Raw genomic sequence first — 24,145 nt, 5'->3', positions numbered from 1 at the left:
CACTGATAGGCTGCAGCAAACTAAAGCTGCGCCAAAGCCCAGACCCAGATTAACAAGACTGACTCAGCCCCGGTTCCCGCGGCCTGACAGAAGGGTCACGTCTCTTTCTAGAAGTGAAATATTACTTACTTCAATCGTGAATGTATTTTTATACAGAATATCTGGCTTATAATAAATAATTACAAGACACAAGAAAAAGCAAGAAGATGTGACCAAATACCGGGAGAGGAAATCACCAGAAGAGGGAGATCCAGAGGTAATCCAGGTGGTAGAATGATCAGACAAGGACTTAAAGATAACTGTGAAAAAAGAATGCTAGAGGGTCTAATGGTAAATGTAGACAACATGCATGAGCAGGTGGGGATCTTTAGCAGCGTCCTGGAAACTCTACCACAGAACCAAATAGAAATTCTAGAAATCTAACTTTACATCGGAAACCAGGGATGTACTGGATGGTGACTAACATAATATAATAAAAAAAAACATTAAAAAAAAAGACTATATGCTACCTCATTCTGGAATTACTAGCAATAAGATAAGAAAATAAATCAGGTAAAAATTCATAAAATAAAGAGACAAACCAAAATTAAAAAAAAAAGAAATTCTAGAAATGAAAACTACAATATTAGAAGTGAAGATTGGGCTTGCACATGGGTTTAATAGCTTCTTCACATGTCAGAAGATAGGATCAGTGAACGTGGAACCCTGTTGATGGCACATTTCAACGTGACACACGAGAGAGCAGAGAGGAGGGGAGAGGGAGAAAAGAACTCCTCTACCTGTGGGATAATGTCAGTCTAATGTATGTGTACTTGGAGTTTTCAAAAGAGGAGAGAAGTGGCAGAAAACATTCTTGAAGAGACCATGGTCAAGACCTTCTAAAATTGATGAAAAACCTCAATTCACAGAATTGAGAGTTCGGCAAGCCCCAAGTAGGTTAAATACAAAACAAAACAAAACAAAAAGAAACCAACAAATCAGCAACAGCAAAAATCCCAGACCTACGCACACCATAAGCAAACTGTTGAAACTGTAGAGTAGATCTCACAAGCAAGTGATTAAAGACACAGTAAGTACATGGGAATAACAATATGAATTATGGCTAAAGAGTCACCAGAAAGAGCTGGAGGCTTGAAGACAACGCAATGACATCCACAAAAGTGCCGAAGGAAACAAAACAAAACATCCTGTCAGCCTAGAATTCTATCTCGAACAGAAAGTCTACAAAAATCAAGGTAAAACAAAGATATTTTCACACAGATTAAAAAGTGAAAAGAATTTGTCTCTAGCAGATGTGAACTGCTAAGAAATGCTAAAAAATGTTCCACAAGGTAAAGATAAAAGAGACCAGATGGAACCTTGGGTCTGCAGAAAAGAATGAGGAACACCAGGAAGGGTAAATACCTGTACCAGTATTCAGGAAAACTTTCTGGTACCTTCACGTGGAATAGACACATGCAGACTCTCCGGTATTTAAAGCAAAAATATTAACATGTGGGGTTTACAGCTTATATAGAAGTAGAATATAATACCGTGAGAGTGCCAGGAGAGGGAAATGGAATTATGCTGTCATAACTTTCACACACTGAATTAGTGCACTTTTGTTTGTGTGTAGACTATGATAACTTCAAGGTGCGTATTTTAATCTCTAGAACAACCACTAAAAAATAACGGTGGTACACTGTTGGTACATCTTCCCGTGTAGGATTAACCGCCTTGAAAATTGCCCTCCTATTGTAAACTGAAAAACGGATTAAAATATATGAAACAGCTGCTTTCAGACATTGGAAAACAGCGCAGGATGGCAATCCTTGAAAGAAATGACATGAGCACTGTAGGTACCCCAGCACACTGCCTGTAGGCACTTTCTAGATTGCAGCACAGAGTAGGGAAACCCAGATAGAGCCCAGGAGAGTTTAGAGAAGCTAAAGCACCTAGAATTTGTGGGATAAAAAACTGGAGCAAAGGTACTACACAGAAATCCATACAACTAGGAGATCTCTGGAGATCTAGAGAAGGGTCCTCTGACCTTTGTTGAATACTCATCTGCATATGCAAAGTATGAAACCCCACAATGCTGGGGAAAGAAAGCCACACTGGATATCGGCACACTAACAATTCCAGGAGCTCACACAGAGCTTGGAATAGCGTGTGTTTCTTCTAGGCACTGAGGAGAGACTGGTTCATACAGGGAGATTGGCTGGACATCTTGGAGTGGGGTAAAATTAGCCATAGACTGAAGCCCCCTTTAAACCCACCCTAACAAAGCTCAGAAGCATGCTTGGAAAGTATCAAATGAATTGTAAGTAATTCAACTGTGTGCCAAAACTGAATCTATCACTCTTTAAATGAATACAGTAGAAACCAACACCCAGCAATTAAAATGTCCGGCATCAAATAATCGAGTGGGAAGAAAACATTTCTACCACTTTTATGTGTCAAAGGACTTGTATCTAGGGGATATAAAGAACTGCAAAAACCCAACAGCAAAATGAGCAAAAGAGGAATTGTCCAGTAACAAAACGAGGAAAAGCGATGACTTTCCAAAGGAGGACATACTACTGGTCAGTAAACACTTGCAAAGGCATTCAGCATCACTTAGTCAGCAGGGGAGTAGCGCAACGTAAACTCACAACATAAGCTCACAACGAGATACCATTTCACACCCTCTAGAATGACTAACAAGAGAAAGACTAAGTATACGTAGCATTGTGGATGATGTGATACAACTGGAACCATACGTTGCTGGTGATTGTGCAAAATGCCACAGCTACTTTGGAGAGCCATTTGGCAATTTCTAATGAGATTAAACACATATCTATTCTCTGATTTGTCAGTTATACTCCTAGGTATTTAATGAAGAGAAAGGAAAACATGTCCACAAATTTATGAATTCGAAAGTCTTCTTTGCAGCCTTATTCATAAGAGCTAAAAATGAGAAACAACTGAAATGTCTATCTATAGGAAAATGGACAACGTGTGGTGTGTTCTCAGTTCCCAACAACTGATACACCCAGCAACACAGATGAGTCTCAAAACCACTGTGTGAAGTGAAAGAAACTAGACATTAATGAACATAGGGGCACCTGGGTGGCGCAGTCATTAAGCGTCTGCCTTCGGCTCAGGGCGTGATCCCAGCATTCTGGGATTGAGCCCCACATCAGGCTTCTCCACTAGGACCCTGCTTCTTCCTCTCCCACTCCCCCGGCTTGTGTTCCCTCTCTCGCTGGCTGTCTGTCTCTCTGTCAAACAAACAAATAAATAAATAAATAAATAAATCTTAAAAAAAAAAAAGAACATATACTATATGGCTTATATGAGGTCCAAGAAAAGGCAAAACGATTCTACACTGATCGAAATCAGAAAATAATTGTAGGTTGGAGAGGGAGGGACAGTGTTGAAGAAAGAACAGGAGGGAACTTCCTGAGGTCCATGCGAATGTGCCATGTCTTGTTTTGGGTGATGGCGACATGGGTGCAGATAGTCGTCCATAGTCATTGACAGGACTCTCAAGACCTGTGCCTATTATCAAATGTTTAATTACAAACATTTTAAATTCAAGAAATTTAAAAACTAGTAAACAGGAGTTAGGGGAAAAATGTTAACGGATGTTATCCTAGGTGCTGGGGTATACTTTAAGATATTATTTTTTATTTTTTTTTTAAGTATTTTATTTATTTGTCACAGAGAGAGAGAGCACAAGTAGGGAGAGCGGCAGGCAGAAGGAGAAGCAGGCTTCCTGCTGAGCAAGGAGCCCAATGGTGCTGCGATGCGATGATGCTGGATGGGGACTTAACCCCAGGCCCCTGGGATCATGACCTGAGCCGAAGGCAGATGCTTTAACTGATGAGCCACCCAGGCATCCCACACTTGAAGATATTAAAGGTGAAAGGGAAAAAGTGTAAGGTTAGGTCAGGTAGGTGGCTCTGTCAACTGTACTTTGTTACGTTTACTTTCTGTTTCAACCTACTGAGCAACAGGTTTTAAAATTTGAATATTTAATTTCTTGGAAGCTTAGCATCTCATTGCCAGCTCATTAAAGTGAGAAGTGAGAGAGAGACAAGAGAGAGAGAGAGATGGGGGGGGGGGTGGTAAAGAAGAGGAAGAGAGAAAGAGAGAGAAGGAGAGGGGGAAAGAGGGAGAGAGAAAATGGGTCAGATAGGAAGGAAGCAGGGGTTAAAAGAGATGTTTTCTTAAAAGCCATTTATTATTTACCTCATTAGGAAGTGAACCTTCCCAGCGGAATTCTTTGATAGTGAAGCTTCTTTATACTGAAGTTTTGCTCCTTTCTCACCTCTTTAGATAAGCCAGTGCTCTGTGAGGATACTTGGTGACTCAGAGGCAGGGTTCTAGCTGCACGGACAGGCCAAGACAGAAAAGCAGAAGGCAGTATGGAGCAGTGGTGAGGAGCGTGGGCTCTGACGTTCTATCCTCCAGCCCCTGCTCCGTGACCTCCAGGCTGTGTGACCCAGGCCAAGTGTTCTGATTGGGGAACAGGGAAAGCAGTTAGGAGGCTGTTGCCCATCATCCAGACCATGGTAGTTTGAACCAGGACGGTAGCAGGTGAAGGGGGAGAAAAGTGGCCAAATTCTAAAGGAATCTTAAAGGGAGGGCTACAAGGATTTGATGAGTTAGGAGATGAAGTTAGGAGAAAAAGAAATCAATCAGTGAGAACGCCAAGCTTTTTGGCTTGAGCAACTGGAAGGATGGAGTCCCCGTTGGCCGAGTGTGACTTTTTACAAAGGAATGTCAGGGCTTAAGCTGCAAAGTTTTTTTCTTGTTTGTTTGTTTCTCCCTTGGTTTGTTTGTATTTCTTTAGGGAATGGGTGGAGATGGTAGCAAACCCGGGGATTGGCAGGCAGCCCCCTGGAACCCAGCTTCTGCTTAGAGATCGTGATTACCCCTCTTCATAAGTACCTGTCTGCAAACCTGACGGCCAGATTCTTTTTTCCCCCTTGGTTGCCAAACACGTTAATTCTCTTCTCTACGTAATTTAATTCTTATCTCTGTTGTGAGATTCTTAAATGCATGTTGTAATTTTTAGATACAATTCAACCTTATTTCTATTAGTATTTCATTATTTAAAAAATTGTATGGGAGGGGCACCTGGGTGGCTCAGTTGGTTAAGCGTCTGCCTTGGGCTCAGCCTTGGGCTCAGGTCATGATCTCAAGGTCCTGGAATGGAGCGTGGAGCTCCTCGCTCAGCGGGGAGCCTGCTCCTCCCCCACGGCTTGGGATCTCTCTGTCTCTCTCTCAAAATAAAGAAATGAAAAATCTTGAAAAAAAAATTGTACAGGAAAACTGAACAGAATGTTTCCTTTCTCCCTTAAATTGTTCCTATTATTATAAAGTTTCTGATAAAAAGTATTAAGAGGCACACTCTTCCCTAATAGAACATTTATTCATGTATTTGTGCGGTTCTTAACTTGGTGACTATATAATGTATCTCTAAACCGAGATGTTTGAAGAGTGGAAAGGGAAACTGACTGACCAGGCCACCAGGATAGCACGCTTAAACTAAGACTCTTCTGGGCAAATCCAAGTGTCTGGTCACTGTATTCTGATGGTAAAAAAGCAGCTAGATCAAGGCTCACTTCCTGTTTAAATGCTGGGACTTTACTGGGAGAAAGGCACATGCCTGCAATAGGGTGTGGGAAGGAGACATTCACATCGTGTTGCATGCAGGACTAAGGCGGCTCACTGCCCTGCACAAACATGAGGTGGCAGTGGGACCATGAAGACATTGCTCACTTGAAAACCCGAGTGTTGGAAAGGAAATCAAGGTCATGCAAGGACTTTTAAGGAATCAGTTGTCTGCTCCTGGGTTTGCCTTAGTAGCTGTTAGTTTAGCCACAAGAATGAGTGGTTATCTTTAAACCTCAACTGCTTTTGTTTTTAGGACAAATACTATATCTTTTATCCTTTCATAGGTTACATAAAGTGTGGCACTGTTCTGCCATTTTTTTTTTAAGATTTTTTATTTATTTATTTGACAGAGATAGAGACAGCCAGCGAGAGAGGGAACACAAGCAGGGGGAGGGGAGAGGAAGAAACAGGCTCATAGCGGAGGAGCCTGATGTGGGGCTCGATCCCACAATGCCGGGATCACGCCCTGAGCCGAAGGCAGACGCTTAACTGCTGTGCCACCCAGGCGCCCCTGTTCTGCCATTTTAAATGGGAAATTCAGGTACTAGCATGTAGCGGCTATTGGTGATTCTTAAGGATAGAGTTCAGCATGAATGTACATAATACGTGGCTTTATTAGTACTCGGTGTCACTTCTTAGCACAATGATGTAAGATAACAGATTGGACTGATTCAATGAAGTTAAAGCATAAAAGAGCTTTTTTTTTTTTTTTTTGGCCACCACTTATATCACTTACCATGGAGAACACGTATTTTTCTTACATAGGAGGGGAAATGGTTTCTAACTTCAATATAAATAGTGGTAAACTGAATACTGTGTTTTAAAATATAAAGTACAATCTTTCCGTATATAATTTTTTATAGTTTCCTTGTTTTGTATATATATAGAAAGAGAACATTTTTTATGTGATATTATATGTCTTTATGATTTTTAGTGGCTGTGTAGTTTGCCTTTATATGGCCGTGCCATAACTTATTTAACAGACCTCAAGATACACTTTGTCCTCACTTTTTTTTTTTAAGATTTTACACAATACTGCTATGAATATCATTGTAGCTAAGTCACTGAGAGAGTATATAATGTTTTTTCCTTGAGGTTAAACTCTTACGAGTGTAATTGTGGGGCCAAAGGGATGCAGAATTTTAAGACTTATGATATACATTGCCATATTGCCCTCCAGAAGGGCTTTACTAGTTTAAACCGCTATGGGTAGAAGTCATTTCCCTGAACCCTTGTAACTTTTCAATGAATCTTTGCTAATTTGATAGGTAGCAATGTTATCTCACTAACTTACTAATTTTTCTTTCATCTTATTAGGAGGACACATGTTTTCTTTGTTTTTAACCATGTGTTTTTCTGTGCTATATACCTGCTTATCTTCTTACCCCATTTTTTTTTTATTACTTTGTGTGCCCGTGTATGCACGTGCTTGCATACTCCTCATGTAGTAAGGATATTCATCCAAATGTAATTTAAAATTCACTGTTTTTTTCTATTTGGGCGTGTCTAGGGAAATGCAAATGAAATATCAGTAAAGTAGCTCAGTACCTTTACTTGTAAAATTATTTTTTTAGGTGCTAACAAAGTTGTGTCAAGCTGGAACTCTCAGCCACAACTCCATGCCACTGTTCAGTTCTTTTGCAAACAACACGATAATACATCTCCCATACCTGGGAGTTTACCACCAGAAAATAATTGAAAAGTGATGTTGAATGCCCCAAACCATTTATTGCAGCAAGGGCTATACTAATGACAAGTTAGAAACAAATTAATGAATTGGAGAGTAATGGTTAACTAAATTAGATTCATCATTAGAGTATTAAGTGAGCATTAAAAATGATTAGGAAGATTATAGATTGACATAAAAGGGTGGCCCTATAATACCATTGAAGCAGAATACAAAATTATTTCAATTTTATGGTTATAACTATGTAGAAATACACATAAAAAACAAAACCTTGGAGGAAATACCATGGATTGATATTTGTTTGTCTTACCAAGTACGTGTGTGTAGAGTTTCCAAGGTTTGAGACTCACATTTACTGAGGGAGTACCTTGTGCCCATCTCACAACAACACTGTAAGACAGGGCATGATGTTATGCTCAGTTGACAGGTAAAGAAACTTAATTCTCAATTGACATGTAAAGAAATTTAACTTGTTATTATAGTTGTTTTCAGATATCTACAAAAGTACCAAGAATAGTAATGATGAGCCCCGTGTAACTATCACCTAGCTTCTACAATTTCAAGTTTACATTTTTAGTAAGTTGCAGAGTAGAGTTGTAACCCGTATCCATCCTACTCGGAAACCCATGCTTTTCATCACAACCCTGTCTTGCCTCTTCATTTTGCCATTTAATGCTATTCAATAACTTTATGATGCTTGGTGTTTTTAGTAAAATGGACATGGAGAGGCACTATAACAGTGAGTTTCATAAGGCGGAGAAAGCACTCTCTTTTAACCACATATATTTTGTAATAAGCATTTTTAGTTGCAGTGTTCTGCAAAGACAAAACTTGCTGATACAGTTCATCCTGTTTTATAAATCTTTGACCCATTCATCAGACTCTGACCACTTTAAAGATAAAGGATTATGGTTGTATTGGTCTTTCTGACTGAAGTGGCCTTCTGCAGATTGAGAAATTGGCTAATTATTAACCAGGGTAATGGATATGTACTTGCAGGTTTCATCTGGTATCTTAATGAGCTTTAACCCTCTGAGTACACCCAAAACATATCCTAGAATCATTGCAATTTATCAGCTGTCTATAACTTAACTTTCCAGTCTCTGTATTTTTGCTTTGATAAATATTTTGTGCCCCCCCCATCGTAGTCCCCTGTTCACACACTCACAACTCCTGTGATTTTGTAGCAGCAGATTTTGTAGCAGCAGCCTTAGATATAAAGACCTTTAAAAAAATTCCTCTTTTTTGAATTAACAGGACCATACTTTCTAGTCCATTTTTTGGTATGTATGGGGGAAGTTCCACACTTAACAGGAATGTATATTTAGACAAGTAAAGGCATATTGAAATAATTATCAGGGACAGATAACCTTGTGTTTTATAGAACTGATTCATTTCAGACATCTCTTGTCCTGGGAGAGCTTCTCTGAACTCTCAAGATGCCCTGTGTCACCCCTGTGTGCTTCCCCATCTTCCCCTGCCCAAGGGCACGTAGGGCTCTGAATCTTGGGGACCTATGTCCTCAGGGCCTTGTCACCCTAAACCATACTAGAGTTGAGTCCAAGGACTGTGTAATCCCATCTGGATACAGTGTCATTTTGTCAGATTTTCCCTTCAAGAAAGAGGCTACATAGAATATTGCTTTTTTATCTACTGTGATTGTATCAAATATAGCAAGACTAGAAGCATGTCTGATGTTAGGGAGTGTGGTTTGTTAAATATAGATTGGTAAAACATAATTGGATATTTAGTAGTTAAATGAATGAGACGGGATGAAATTCTGCGCAGTTGTGTGCAGTGAAAAGAAGAGGTGGTCTAAGAAGAAAGAGAGAAAGAAGAACCAGAGAGGTAGAGGAAATAGGAAAGCGTAGCATTCTAGAAACGGAGGGAAGAGAGTTTTACAATTAGAGTCGTCTAGTACTATGAGTACTTATTTGACAATTTGGACTTCACTGTTGTCTTAACAGAGGTAAGAAATAAAGTCCGACTGCAGGACATTTAGGAGAAAAGGTTGAGTGAGGTCGCAGAAGCAGTGAGTGTCTTACAGTCTCTGTAAACCTTCTGGAGAGTCCGTATAGCACGTGTGTCTCTTGGGTAAGGAAACTAAATCTGCTTTCCTGGCTCCTGGGCTGGGGTGGTGAGGAAGGGGACTTAGGGGCTGTATTGTACTCCTTTTTCTCCGAATTTATTTAAATTCAGTTTCAAAATTTTGTCATTAACTGTAGTCCAAAGAGCCTATGAAAAATGCAGGTAATGGGCAGTTGGTTTGGTTGCCCCTGCCTTCTGCCTGTTAGGGACACCCCTGCATTTAATCCTGTGGCAGCTTAATATCGCTATTTTATAATTATCATTTTATCACTCCCATTAGACTATAAGCTCCTTAAAGCTCCTTGTTGTCATCACTGACTTCCCATTACCTAGCATAATGCCCAGCATATAGTATTAAGTATTTGTTATATGAATGATTGAATGAATAAGCCAACAATTATCTCTCTTAAGCACAAAGTAATTCTGATCTGATGCTCTCACAGAATCAAAAAAGAATGCTTTAGGAAAGTGGGATTTATAAACAGCTTCAAAGAGTAAGATAAGGATCCAAAACTGACCTTTGGATTTGGCTATTAAACGGTTATCGGTTTTCATAGTAAAAAGCGTTACAGCAAAATGATTGGAGTAAGAGCTGTATTTAAGTGAGTTGAAGAATAAATGGGAAGTAAGAATAAAGAAACAACATAGAAGTTTTTTTTTTTTTTTAAGATTTTATTTATTTATTTGAGAGAGCGTGCACAAGAGCGCACAAGCAGGAGGAGCAGCAGAGGGAGAGGGAGAAGCAGGCTCAGCATTAAGCAGGGAGCCAGACACAGGGCTCCATCCCAGGATCCCCGATCATGATGGGAGCTGAAAGCAGACACTTAACTGACAGCCACCCAGGCGCCCCAGAAGTTTGTTTTTTTGTTTTGTTTTTTAAAAATTTGAGATTAAAGGGAAGAAACCATTGGAGAGAAACCCAGAAATTTGAGAGAGGGAAGGTCATTATCATAATAGTTTTATGCATTTGATTTGAATGTAAGTATTCTCACCTGCATGCCAGCATATTTTATTTCTTCCTCTTCTGCTTGATTTTAATGCATCTTTACAACTTGAAGGTTTTGACTGTGCTATTTGGGGGCCCCCTAGAGTCCAATTTAATAATGACAGATAAGTAGTAAAATGTTGATTGATCCACTAGACGGGTTTTTCCTTATGCAGGTTATTCTTTCTCTGAGGATTAGATAGGGTGGGATTTGTAGTTATAGTAATTAGTGAGGCTTAGTCCTCTTTTATTTGTCACAACTTGACACCTAAACTTACCGAAATTTTGTTTCCATAGTAATAACTCACTATTATAAACCTTGAAAATTGTGGTATATCTTTGTGTTGGCTGCTAACACATCACTAACTGCCATCGTTGTGCTCAGCTCTTACTCTGCAATGTTAGATTGAGGTCCATTGTTCTACAACTATTGGACCATCATATTCAGTTTGGAGATTGTGAAAGAAAAGCCTGAATTACCAAGCAAAAAAGATTTGATTATTATGAAAATAATACATATTCACTATTCATCACAATAAAGCTTTTAAAATATAGAAAAATTTAAAAATCATTCTTAATGTTGCCTCTCAATGTTTTTCTTTCTAGGATTTTTTTATATTATAACATATATCTGAACAATATAAGGAACGCCTCTTTAACCACACCTCATTAAAAAAAACCAAGCATGTTCAGTACAGTTCAAGCCCTTTGTGTACCTTTGCCTATTACATCCCCATTCCTCCCTCCTAAAGGTAATCACAATCCTGAATTTGGCGTTTTATTCTCAGGCATATTTAATAATTCAATATATTATAATTTAATACTGACGGCTTTACTTGTGGTGAACGTAGCATAATATATAAACTTGTCGAATCAGAATCACTAAGTTGTACACCTGAAACTAATGTAATCTTGTGTGTCAACTATACTCAAATTATAAAAATATTTAAAAATTCAATATATTGATGGCCAAAGTTATATATTCTTCAAATTGTTGTTTTCATTTAAAATTGTATTTGTAGGGAGCCTGGGTGACTCAGTTGGTTGAGCGTCTGATTGTTGATGTCAGTTCAGGTCTTGATCTCAGGGTCATGAGTTCAAGCCTGGAACTGGGTTCCATGCTGGGCATGGAGCCTACTTAAAAAGAAATTTTTGTATTTGTAGGATGTATCCATGTTGATATGTAACTCTTGATTACTTCTTTTTGTTGCCATATGGTAATCTTTCTCTGAATATTCCATGATGTATCCATTCTCCTCTTTATGGACTTTTAAGTTCTGAATTTCTTTTGCTTAAATAGTCTCCCATGATCATTCTTGTACATGTTTTCTTGTATATATATAAAACCCCCAGGGGCGCCTGGGTGGCACAGTCGTTAAGCATCTGCCTTTGGCTCAGGGCGTGATCCCGGCGTTATGGGATCAAGCCCCACATCAGGCTCCTCCACTGGGAGCCTGCTTCTTCCTCTCCCACTCCCCCTGCTTGTGTTCCCCCTCTCTCTGGCTGTCTCTCTGTGTGTCAAATAAATAAATAAAATCTTTAAAAAACAAACAAACAAAAACAAACAAACAAACAAACAAACAAACAAAACCCAGAGTTCTCCAGGGAGGAAACTTGGAAGTGGAATTATTTGGTTATGTGGTATGTGCATCTTCAAGCTTACCAAATTGTTCTTCAAAGTGGAATGCCGACTTACTGTTCTACCAGCAGTGTGAGAGTTCCTCAATCCTGGCTATTGTTAGACTGCTTAACTCTGTTTGCAGTCCTGTGGGTATGAACAGTATTTCTTAAGAACAGCAAAGAGAAGACTTGTATTACAGGATATTTAAAGCATGTACGAAAGCAGAGTGAGTGATTAGTGCAGTGAACCTCTATGTGTTTTGTCACCCTGATCAACACATGGCCCTTTTTGTTTTATCTACACCCTCACTCCCTCTCCCCTCCCAGGGTTCTAAAGGAATCTGAGATGTCACCCTGTCTTACCTGTAGACACTCATGCATCTCCAGCAGGTAACTCTTGCATACATAGCCTTGCTAGCATTATTCCACTAAAAAATAATTCCTAGATATTATTAAATTTAGTTTCTCCAGTTGTTTTGTAATATTTTTACATGTGTGTCTTCAAATCAGGATCTAAATAAGGATCATACATTGTAATTGATCTCTGTCTACAGATTCCCTCCGTTTCCCCTTACAACATCTACTTTGTGATGTTAGCAGTCATTAATGATTTTTGCCTAGAAAATCCATGAATTCGTGGGGAGTTGCAAAATGGTGCTATTCTATCATTTCTTTTTTGTTTATCAGCAGGATACCTCTGTAAAGAGAGATTCCTTCTCTTCAAATAGTTGGTCTTCTTGAGATACTGTTAGTAAAGAAAGAGGATAAAATTTCTTTCACTCACCAGCTTTTAAAACAATTACTTAGTTGCCAGTATCCGCCCAAGGAGACCACTCAGTGAATTTGTTTTAGTTCTCTTTATGAACTCATGAGTTTAAACAAATCTGGTGTGTTCCAATCTATTACAGTAATCATTCTAAATGATGCTCAGATTGCTCAGCTTCGGCCAGTGGGGACCTCTGTAAGTAGGCTCCTGAGTTCTTGTGACACCATCCTGGTAGCCTCTGATAGTTTTCTTACTTTCTGGTATGATGAGATGTTTCAGCTTCACCTTGTACATTTCTTGCTCCAGATCTGAAACCAGCCATTTCTCCTAGGAGTTCTGGTCACATGGCCAACATCTGAATAGCATATACCAAAATTCCAGTTTCTCAGTAGGAAAGTAAATGTTCATCACAACATTGTTTACGTAGTTTAGGCAGGGTGAGCCATTCTTATCAAGAAATGGTGGGAATCCTCCTGGAATCGAAATTCCTAGACGCCAGCCTGGGCCCACCTTGCAAGCCAGCCTTTTTAAGGACAGTGAGTACAGAGAGTAAGTAGGAAGATGGGAGAACTAATCAGAGCACTGAAAGCTTAAAATTAGGGAATGATGTGCAGTTATGGATAATGGGAGGGTATGTGGCTCTAAGAATGAATAACTGGGGTAAGGTGGAGAATACAGTCACTGGAGGAAAGAAGGTCAAGGACCCAAGAGGCCAGGGGACTGGAAGGAACACCCACATTGATATTGAAATCACAAGAATTATAAATTGGAGAAATGATTAAATTTGGAGAAGGTGACAATGAGCAAATCCTCAAGGATGATGAGAGTGACTGGAGATCACAGTTGTCATTTCTTATTGGGTTCCCCCTTTCTGTGTACTTCTAGACTCTTGCACTGCCAGACGGACTTTTCATGATGTGAAAACTTCTTACCTTTTTACAAAGGACCCTGTACTCTGATCAAAAGTCCTTAGTCATGCCATGGTTTTGCCTAACTCTGCCTTTTATAGCCGCTGTTTCTTTTGTTTAAATGCTCTCAGCCGCAGAGCTTGCCTTCCCTAGCAGCTCACTTCCTCAGCGGATGGTCATTTCCTGTTTATAGTCTGTTGGATTTAGTACGTTATTTTCAAAGTATTAGTTTACAGTCACTCTTTTCCTCTCCTTTTGGTTTAGGCCAAGAACCTTATCTGTCTCTCTGTCCCTGTAGCACTGTGAAAAAGCTCTCAGCAAGCTCTAGGACCAGTCTAGTTCATAAATTCCTTTCGAAAGTGTTATTATCAAGTAAATAGTGTGTGATTCTTCATTTTTAATCTCAGTAAATATGATGCTTAGTGCCACAGTTAATGTCGAAAAGTTTAAATCACAACGGATTCCTTTTATCCATGTATTACAGAATGACTACTCTTAATCTTTTTATTTGTATTGCGGAGAAGCTTGAAAAATACAGAAGGAGTCACTAGTTGTGCTAACAGAAGTCTAAGTTTTTTATTTCCTCTCCCTTCCGGTTTGAGCCTTCTATTTTGGTCTTGGGAATCAGGCTCACAGTTGAAGGAAGGAGGCCCCAAAGCTACTGAGATAATCCCTGGAGTAAAGAAAACGGGAAGTGTAAAGGTGACTATAGTACAATGAAACAAATGCTTTCTTTTTCCTTCTCTACTAACTTGTTATTTAAATGTTATTAAACATCGTTTGATGTTAGTATACTTAGCTTTATTTTTTTAGAGTCTTTTTTCCCCAAGTATCTCATTTGTTTTATTGAAGAGAGTCTTTGTGTGAGGATTTTTGCGGCTATTTTGATTTCTCCTTATGATTTCTTATATATTTATGTATTTTGTAGTTAAATGGAATATCAGCATATAAAACTTTTATTATGTTTTTGAGTCATAGTTTATATGACATTTGCTTTTGGCATATTACTAAGTTACTATCAATATATAAAAAAATCTAGTGACAAAATACTCATTTTAATTTTTTTCAGAAACTATGAGTGGACGACCTCAAGTCCACATTTTTTGGGGTGCTCCAGTTGGTCCATTGAACATGACATTATCACCGGAACCAACTTCTTTAATGTCTCCTGAGAACCCCTGGAAGAAAATTCAGCTTTTATACAACCAACATTCCTTACATCTGAGGGATGAAAAATGCACGCACGAAACTCTTGAAGACTATCAAGTTCTAGAAGCTACCAGCCCTCCAGATCTTCCTAATGCTCACTTCATAACAAACTCTGTGAGTGAACCGGTTCATGTGAAAGAAGACTTTATACGTTGTATTTCTGAAACACAGACTGTAGAATCCCAGGAGAGTCCCCCTTTAGTGTTGAGAGAGAGAACCAGCTCCGATGTGCAAGTATGTGGATTTAAGGGCAAAGTTCAGCGTTTAACCGAAAAAGAAAAGTTTCAAAAGCTTTTCAGCGAAAATAAGCAACTTACAGATGAACAGCATAAAGATCAGTCAAATACATGTGGTCAGAACTTCCAGAAAAACTTCTTTCAGTTAGATCCTAAATGTACAGCTACACGAGATTTGGTCCGTAGTATGGAACAGACTAATACAGGGCCGGGAGCCGCCGAAACGCGGTCTGTGCCAACAGAGCGTCATGAGGTACAAAACCAGGGCCTGGGGTTCTTTTCCTCTGACACAGAAGATAAGCCAAGGTCCGAAGCCGTTAGAAAGGTCGCAGACCTTAAAATATCTACCGATACCGAATTTCTTAGTATAATGACCTCCAGCCAGGTTGCTTTTTTATCTCAAAGGAAGTCAAAAGGACAGAATTTTATCAAGAAGGGACCTGTAAACACGGAGAGCGAACCAAAGGCAAGTCATAGGGAAATAAGAATACTTGAAGATGATTCGATTCAGCCTGATGATGATTTTGCAGGAGGATGTGAAAGTGGACAAAACCAAGCACATTCCCTTGAACTCTTTAGTCCTGTTTGTCCTGAAACAAAAAGTAGCGACACTCCCATGAAGTCTGATAAAGGTCTTGAAGAAAATATAGGATCTCAAGCACTTTTCAATTTTGAATATAAACTGCCACCCAGTGATGTATGTATCGAGTCCTATAGCTCAGGAATGCTGTGTTCCCAACTACATACCTTCCATAAGAGTCCTGTGAAAAGAAGTTGGGCCTCTGAAGACAAGTTGGGCCGTTCCAAAGCCCCGTCTAAAGTCCTCCAACCATCCAAGAAAATTAAGTTGGTCTCTGATGCAGGAGATCCTACTGCAGCAATGGACCAGAGGAATGTGTCTACATTTAAGGGGATTAGAAAAATGTCATTAATAAGAAATTGTGATTCTAAAAGTCGGAAGTATAATTGTTTAGTCATGGTATTATCTCCATGTCATGTGAAAGAAATAAGTATAAAATCAGGACCAAATTCCGGCTCTAAAGTGCCTTTAGGAACAATTCTGGTAACTGACCAGTCAGGAATTGAGAAGAAGGTCTCTCTGTGGAGGGCTGCGGCATTCTGGGCACTTACTGTGTTCCCCGGAGACATAATTTTGCTTACAGGTAAGGTCATCATGGGGTAGTGGTAGCTTCAAGCTGTAGGCTTCCCCCACATCCCACTTTAACCCTTTTTACCGTTTGCCTCTGTGGGAGGCAGCATGATCGATCCCTTTCCAGTATCCGGTTTATCTCCTTACCATCGCCCCATATCCCGTGTCCTTGCCATTTCTGGGCCTTTGCTCTAGCCCTTCTTGGTTCTGTCCCTCCTTTCCACTCACCGTGAAGAAGCCTTCCCTGGTTGCTCCTCCCCTTCATTCACTATGTTAGCGTTCAGGTCCTATCATCAGGCTCTTTCTTTGTTTTCTTATGGTTTTGTCTGTGAATGTCTTATTCTTAAGAGTTTTCTTGAGCTGTATTAGCAGACTTACGATGAAAGGACAGCGTTTCTACTACTTAATCCCTACTAATGCTGTGCACATCAGCCTCTTATTGAGGGGACAGATAGAGAATTTCTATTGTGTTTTTAATTGTTAAAATTACACTCTCATATTTGGGAATATGGGAAAGAAAACCTGCTGATATTAAACTAGTCTCATCACCACCAGGAGAGTTTTGGAGTGTGACCTTCCAGTTATCTTCCCTCTGCTCCTTAAAATGTATACACATACATATGTAATAGTTGATATTCATTGGGAACTTACTTTGTGTTCAGCCCTGTTTTGAACTTTACATGTATATAAATTCATTACAACAACTATATGAAGAAGATACTGATTATTAGCCCCATTTTTCACTCTGAGGAGACTGAGACCCAGAAAAAGAAAGCAGTGTACCCAGTTTCACACATCTAGAAAGTGGCAAAGCCGGGATTTCACCTAGACTCCAGAAGCCATACTCTTACTATATGGTTGTAATCATAAAGAACGTAGAGTTTTTATCCTGCTTCTTTTTCTGACATAACACATCTAACATTTTTTTTTTTTTTGCATGTTCCTCATTAATTGGAAATGAATACGTAGTGTATTAGAGCAGGGATACCAATCATTTTAAGGATGAGTCCCAGACTGGGAGGAGCTCAATAACCTACCTAAAGAAAGAATGTGGTAGAGAAGAAGAGTGGGTGAGCCTTAGAAGCTCAGAAAAAGAAAATGTCAAGGCAGTCATTGGTGCTTCCTACCAAGTGGTTTGCTGGGGGGATGGGAGCCTTGCCTGGTATACCTTAGGTGTGCAGGTAAGATTGTCAGGTGCATGCTCTCATAAAGAGATACGTGGGATTGTAACCGACAGGGTTAGCATAGTCCCGTCCCACTGGCAATGCCATCTTATTTGTTGGTAAGTCAGTCCATCTGCTCCCTCTGTTCTGATTTGGTGCTCACCAGGCAGCCCTTTGCTTACGATTTGGCTTCCTTGGTGTAAAACTGCCTACATGAGAATCGGCTGCAAACGTCGTTTCTGTGGCAGTTAATGTCTCATTGTAAATTCAAAAATGGTGTTCTGTTTTTCGTCTGTCTCATTAACTTGTTTCATGTGAGCTTATGTTGCAGAGCTGAAATCTATTTTTGGGGTGCTGACAAGATCAGATTCCCAGACTATTAGGAGAGAACTGGGCCCTGGACCATGGTTATTTTACCAAGGCAATTACTGAGACTGGGTGAACCTCACAGGTGGACTTTTCCTGGCAGATGGAAACTCAAACCTGCCATCCCCCTTTTTTTTTCTAGTGCCCGTACGGTTGTTTGCAACTAGGTAACCTTTTATCAAGTGACTCAACTGGTTTACTTAGCTGTTTTCCTGTTATAGGATATTTAGATTATTTCTATGAGGTACCTTAAAAAAAATCAGGTTTTTCCCCCCGTTTTGCCTATTTCCTTAGTAAAAAAGTAATCTAGTTCACCAATTTCTTTGTCTTTTTTTTTTTTTCTAGTTCGCCAATCTCTGAATAGGTTTCTTTTGTTTGTGTGGGACAGATGGAAACTTCACGGAAAAAAAAATCTACTTTTCCATTGTCCTAATTAAGTACTGAAATTATATTTACATAGAAACTTATGGGTAAAATCCATTAACAGCATCCAGTTGTATATTATTATATCTCCATGTTGGATATCTCACACTATCTATTGACATACACCCCCAAACCGAACGTGTTTCTGCAGCAGGTGTATTCCAGGTCACATTGTGTTCAGTGACATAGCTGACCTTTCGCCATTATACTTGTAGCAATAGCATGAAGAGGTGCTCTAAGTAGGGACTGTCTAGGGAGACTGCTGGCCAGAGTTTGAAGAGCACCTAGCACTACACTGTGGAAAAGCACAGATTTTCAAGAACAAACAGGAGAGGCTCTAGGGCATATCAGTGAGAGGGAATCAGGAGAGCCAGGAGGCAAGGGCTGGGCCATGAATTCCACTCCACCCTATCATCAGTGATCAGCAAGTCACTAACCCAACCTAGGTTTTATAATCTAGTTTGCCGAAGCCTCTTCTGGAAATTTCTTACTTTTTTCTTTCTGAAGAGCAGGCATCCTGATGGTCAGATTATGAGAAGTCTGGAAAGCTGTTCTAGCTCTTCCTGGCCAGGCAGTGGGGAGCTGCTGAGTGCTTTATAAACCAGTCAATGGATCACATTAATGTTCTTGAGAAATCACTCATTAGCACTGGGGGACGTGGATTGGAGGTGGGAAGGGGACATGTTGGAGAGAGAGGAATGTATGATATAAAACAGTACTGGCAGGGCTGTGGGCAGAGTCAACAGGTGGGAGTTTGGAGACAAAGGTGGGGAGGGAGAGGTGGAAGCTCAGGATGGCTTCACACTGGAATTTACCTGCGAGTTCCAGAGTGCCAATAAATGAGATGGGTCATATGAGAAGAAGAGCAGGTTTGGGGAACCAGTAGGATATCCAGTCAGGAATGTCTGTTTGGCAGTTGTGGATACAATGGGTAAATGGGTTTGAAGCTGGGGAGAGTGTGTGGGTATCAGTTTGGAAGTAAGTACTTGGAATGTGTGCATCCTGGTTTTTCCTTCTTATTATCTCAAGAATTTGCTGCTGTTAGGGTATCTTTATACCTCTAGCATTTTATGCACTGATAATATCCTGCCTGGGATCAATATGTCTCTGTCTCTTACGGTTTTTGCTCTACTTGGCACTGTTTCTACCTGTGGGTATATTTAGTTCCACTCTCTGATTCTTCTCTAGGCATCTTAGATCATAGAGCTCTCCTATTGGAAAGTGTTCCTTACCTCCAAAATCCTTCACTTTTAATATCTGGAGATGAAAATTGCTTTTGAGTGGAAAAATAATCAAAGTCCTTTAAGAATGCCTTATATTCATATTTGTTTATAGCAGAAGGGATAAATGCATACTAAAGAGTATTTGCTCTTCTGGGCCGTACTGCTTTGGAGCCATTACTTGGCTTCCTGGCTCTAAATGATTTCCTTTTAATTTCTCAAAATAGACATTAGAACAGTTCTCTTATGTAAACAAAAGCCATTAAACCATGCTTTGTGGAGCAGCGAGCTTCCATTCTGATATTGTTCAAATATACAGAAGCAATTTTGTGATTGCTATTTTATTATTTGGTGTCTTTAGGCAGATCATTTAACCCACTTGAACTTTAGCTGCCTGGCAGTGAGAAACATGTATAATATTTAGGATGATTGCTATGTTAATTACAGTGTGAAGGAATTTACGACATGATCAGAAGAACTTTTTTTTCCCTCCTTTCCAGATGTTACTGTTTATGAAGATCACTGGATTGGTGAGACAGTACTGCAGTCAACATTTAGCAGTCAGTTATTAAATCTTGGGAGCTATTCATCGGTCCAGTCTGAGGAGTGTAAGACACGTTTTTAAATATAATAATTTCTTAGTATTATAAAGTATATACACTTTTCTATATTAGAAAAAGGAGTTAAAATGGTAATTTTACAAAATGTTTTCTAAACAGATTAGCTAGACAGTGTTGGTTTATTTTCTTTAGTAAGAATGAAAATAGAATTTATAAAAATAAACGTATCCATTGTAAATCATAAATATTTTAAGAAATATTGGGGTGCAGATTCCATTTTCTTACTTTATTCTTAGAGTCCACATAGGAGTGGTCCTTAACCTTTTAGGGGGTCATCGCTCTCTTTGAGAAGCTATGGGCCATTTCTCCAGAAAATTGGACTTAGATGGATAGACACAAAATTTTTCAAATAATTCCAAATAGTTCCATGGGCCTCTGAAGTTCTTTTGTGGGATTCCCCAGTCTCTGGATAGGAACCCTTGAGGTAATGAGGAAAGCATGGGCCTTCCAGTCAGGCAGTTGTGGTTTGAATCCTTGTTCTTCAGTCCACCACTTATAGGAAAGACTACCTTCCTTCTCTGATACCCATTTTCTCTTCTTTAAGATAAGCTATTCAGTGAAGAGCCCACAGCTATCTTTTTCTCCAAGAAATAAAAGAAAACAGAGTAAGGGAGATAGTATAAACTGGTAATTATAGTCTCTGGAGTCAGGATTTGAATCCTGGCCCTACCACTTCCACAGTCTATGTCTTTTAGCAAGTTACTTAACCTCATTGTACCCCCGTTTCCTCATCTGTGAAAAGGAAATTAAAATACATATGTAGCTTATAGGGTTGCTGTGAAGATAAATGAGAGAATGAATATGAGATATCAACCTGCATGCAATACATAAGAACAATATAGTAGTATTAATGGGAGAAGTAATAAGCAAAATATATTTGTTAGAAAACTGAGACAGTGTCATAGAAAAATAGCTATCATATATAAAAATACACTGATTATACAAGAGATTAATTGGAATAACAAGAAAGTTGTATGGCATATATGGAAGATACAGCGTGGAATTCCAACCCGTGAATAATATCCTCAAAGAAAGGCAGGGTAAGCAGAAGAGAACAACAACAATGGTGTTTGGGAAGGGTGAGATTTCCCTGTATTCCAGGGAACCTAGTCAAGGGGAAATCAGCACTAACATATTCTCATAAAAAACTAAAACTGAGTTCTTCGTCTGTGCAGTTTATATGTATTAAGTGGTGACATTATTTGAGGCACCGTGCACTGGGGGTACAGTGGTGAGCAGTATCCACCTGGTGCTGGCCTTCGTGACACTGATGTTCGTGTGTGGAAGACAGACAAGGAAGAAACTAAACAGACATGCAAATGTAATATTTGCAGGTGATAATTAATGCTATGAAGGAAACTAACGAAGGGAAAGATGGAGAATATCATAGATCTGGTTGTGAAGGGCTGGTCATGGAACAGAATGAGGGAGTTAGGAGGTTATTGGAATAGTTGAGGTTGCGAGATAATGGGTGGTCAGGGGAAATAATGAGAAATGGATGGATTTGAGATCTAGCTTATACAGACCAGTTACTATAGAAGAAATAGAGACAATTAATAAAGAACTACCATACAATAAAGTAGCTAGGCCCAGACAGTTGCATGGGAGAACTCTACCAAACCTTCAGAGACCAGATAGTTCCAATGCTTTAAAAATTATTCCAGAGTATTGAAGAAGGAAACTTCCTAATTCCTTTTATAAAGCAAATATAACACTGAAACCTAAATCAAATAAAGTCATTACAAATAAAAATACTGACCAGTATTATACATGAGTATTGATGCATGAGGTCTAAACAAAAAGTCTAAATAAAATATTAGTAAACAAAATCTAACACTACATTAAAGAAATATTGATCAAGTGAGACTTTTTCCAGAAATGGAAAGCTGTGTTCAATATTAGAAGATCCATGAGTATTGTATACCATACCATAAAGGAAAAATTATGTAATTATCTCCATAGATGTTGAAAAACCCTTTGACAAAATTTAACATCCATTTACCATAAAAAGCACTCCAGGAAATGGAAATTGAAAGATACTTTCTCCTTCAGTATCAATAAATACAGTATCAATACAGTGTTACAATTACAATAAAATAGATGTATTTAGTCCTAATGCCAGTATCTTATTTAATGGAGAAACACTAGAGGTATTTCCACTAAAATCAGGAGCAAAGTAAAGATGTCCACTATCTCTGCTACTCATCGTCATTATACTAGAGTTACCAACCAGTGCAACAGGACAAGAAGAGGTATCTGAATGGTTGAAAAAGAATAAAAACTGTATGTACAAGTGCTTTGATAACATATCTGAAAAACTTCAGGGAATCAAAGATAAAATAAATTCAAACAATAAAAGAGTTCAAGGGTGTAACAGGAGATGAAAGTTAACGTTAAAAAAGTCAATAGCCTTCATATTCACAGACACTAAGCAGAGGGCATAAGGGTAGGGAAAAACTCATCTGCAAAACCAATAAAGAAGGTACTTCAGAATAAATTTAACAAGAAATTTGCAAAGCCTGTGTAAGGAAAAAAATTGTAACTACTCCAGAAAGAAAGAAGGAGATGAACAAAAGGAAACACAGTATTCCCTGGTCATGGATAAGATGACTCAACATTATAATGGTGTCAGTTCTCCATGACTTAATTCATAAATTCAATGCTACCTCAATAAAAAATATTAGGAAGCTGTGCTATGGCATATGCAGCTTGACACTAACATTCATATGGAAAAACAAACGTGCAAGAATAGCTAGGAAAACACTGAAAAAGAAAAAGTATGAGGAACCATGCTTACCAGACAGGCTTTAAACTGTAAAGCCTCTATAATTAAAGCCATGTGATACTGGTGCGTAAATAGACAAGTGGACCAGGGGAACAGAACAGGATGATCACAAGTAGACCCGTATACATATAATTTAGTATGTGACAAAGATGTTATCTGAGATCACTGAGGTGAAGGTTAACTTTTTAATAAATGGTGGTGAGTCAACTAGGCAGTCATTTAGAAAAAAGACAAAATTAGAATAATATCTCACACAAAATAGAAGGATATACTCCAAATAGATTAAGAATCTAAAAAATAAAACCATTAACTCTAGGTGGAAACACAGGTAAATTTCTCTATCATCTTGGTGTAGGGAAAACTTTCTTACTATTCAGAATCCAGAAGCAGTAAAAGAAAAGAAAAAATATAAAAAATTTGACTATAGAGAAATAAAATTTTGCACGACCAGTAGCACCATAAACAAAGTCAAAAGACAACTGGCAAACTTGGACAGAATATTTGCAACATACACCTTAGACAAAAGGCTGATATTCCTAATAAAGAGAGAACTCCTACAAACTGAGCGACAAAGGACCTGATAGAAGAATGGAGAAAAAACACGAGACATTCAAATGAAAGCTACACAGAGATGTAATTTCCCACTACCTGACTGGCAAGAATTAAAAAATATGGGGGTGCCTGGGTGGCACAGCGGTTAAGCGTCTGCCTTCAGCTCAGGGCATGATCCCGGCATTACGGGATCGAGCCCCACATCAGGCTCCTCCGCTATGAGCCTGCTTCTTCCTCTCCCACTCCCCCTGCTTGTGTTCCCTCTCTCGCTGGCTGTCTCTATCTCTGTCAAATAAATAAATAAAATCTTTAAAAAAAAAGAATTAAAAAATATGACAGCACGTGCTGTTGATGAAGCTGTGGGGAAACAGGCCCTCTTGTACGTTGCTAGCGGGCATGAGAATTGCTGCAGTTCTTCTGGAGGGGTATCTGGTGACCCCTAACAAAATTATGTACGTACTCAGCTTTCAACCCAGCAAGCCTACTGATAGGAACCTATCCTGAAGGTACAACTACAACAGTGTGAGAATACATATGCACAAGGTTATTCAGGGCAGTGTTTATAATTGCAAGACACTGGGAAAAACTGGAACGCCCCTACATAGCAGAAAGGTTGATTACATTGTGGTACATTTCCACGGTGAAATACTACACAGCTGTGAAAGAGAAAGAAAAAGAGTTCTGTGAACTGATAGGAAGTGATTTCGGGGACATACTGTTA

At 39.1% G+C, this 24,145-nt stretch overlaps 1 protein-coding gene and 1 long non-coding RNA gene across 9 annotated transcripts in view; one reads left to right on the top strand and one right to left on the bottom strand.

Moving 5' to 3' along the window:
• The window catches only part of SHLD2 (shieldin complex subunit 2), a 76,653-nt gene that overhangs the window by 31,202 nt on the left and 21,306 nt on the right, over positions 1 to 24,145 (top strand). The window contains exons 1-3 of one of the 5 annotated variants that reach the window (XM_048218666.2): positions 14,775 to 16,308; positions 18,708 to 18,836; positions 19,968 to 20,075. In XM_048218666.2, the coding sequence (XP_048074623.1) occupies positions 14,775 to 16,308; positions 18,708 to 18,836; positions 19,968 to 20,075 (1,771 nt within the window). Of the gene's footprint in view, positions 1 to 14,769; positions 16,309 to 18,707; positions 18,837 to 19,967; positions 20,076 to 24,145 lie in introns of those variants that run through there. The other 4 variants (XM_026504618.4, XM_048218663.2, XM_044386251.3 and 1 more) reach the window with 4 other exon arrangements.
• Positions 1 to 24,145, bottom strand: part of LOC123001335 (uncharacterized) — a 36,691-nt gene that overhangs the window by 7,364 nt on the left and 5,182 nt on the right. The window contains exons 3-4 of one of the 4 annotated variants that reach the window (XR_008958104.1): positions 15,893 to 16,044; positions 4,216 to 13,147 (exon numbers count right to left, since the gene is read on the bottom strand). This is a non-coding gene — a long non-coding RNA (uncharacterized LOC123001335). Of the gene's footprint in view, positions 1 to 4,215; positions 16,045 to 24,145 lie in introns of all 4 variants that reach the window. The other 3 variants (XR_006410132.3, XR_008958106.1, XR_008958105.1) reach the window with 3 other exon arrangements.

This window comes from Ursus arctos, unplaced genomic scaffold (assembly GCF_023065955.2).
Source record: "Ursus arctos isolate Adak ecotype North America unplaced genomic scaffold, UrsArc2.0 scaffold_7, whole genome shotgun sequence".
In the NCBI taxonomy this organism is placed as follows: Eukaryota; Metazoa; Chordata; class Mammalia; order Carnivora; family Ursidae; genus Ursus; species Ursus arctos.
Note: the sequence above shows the minus strand (reverse complement) of the source record. Positions and strands in the feature narration are given on the sequence as shown.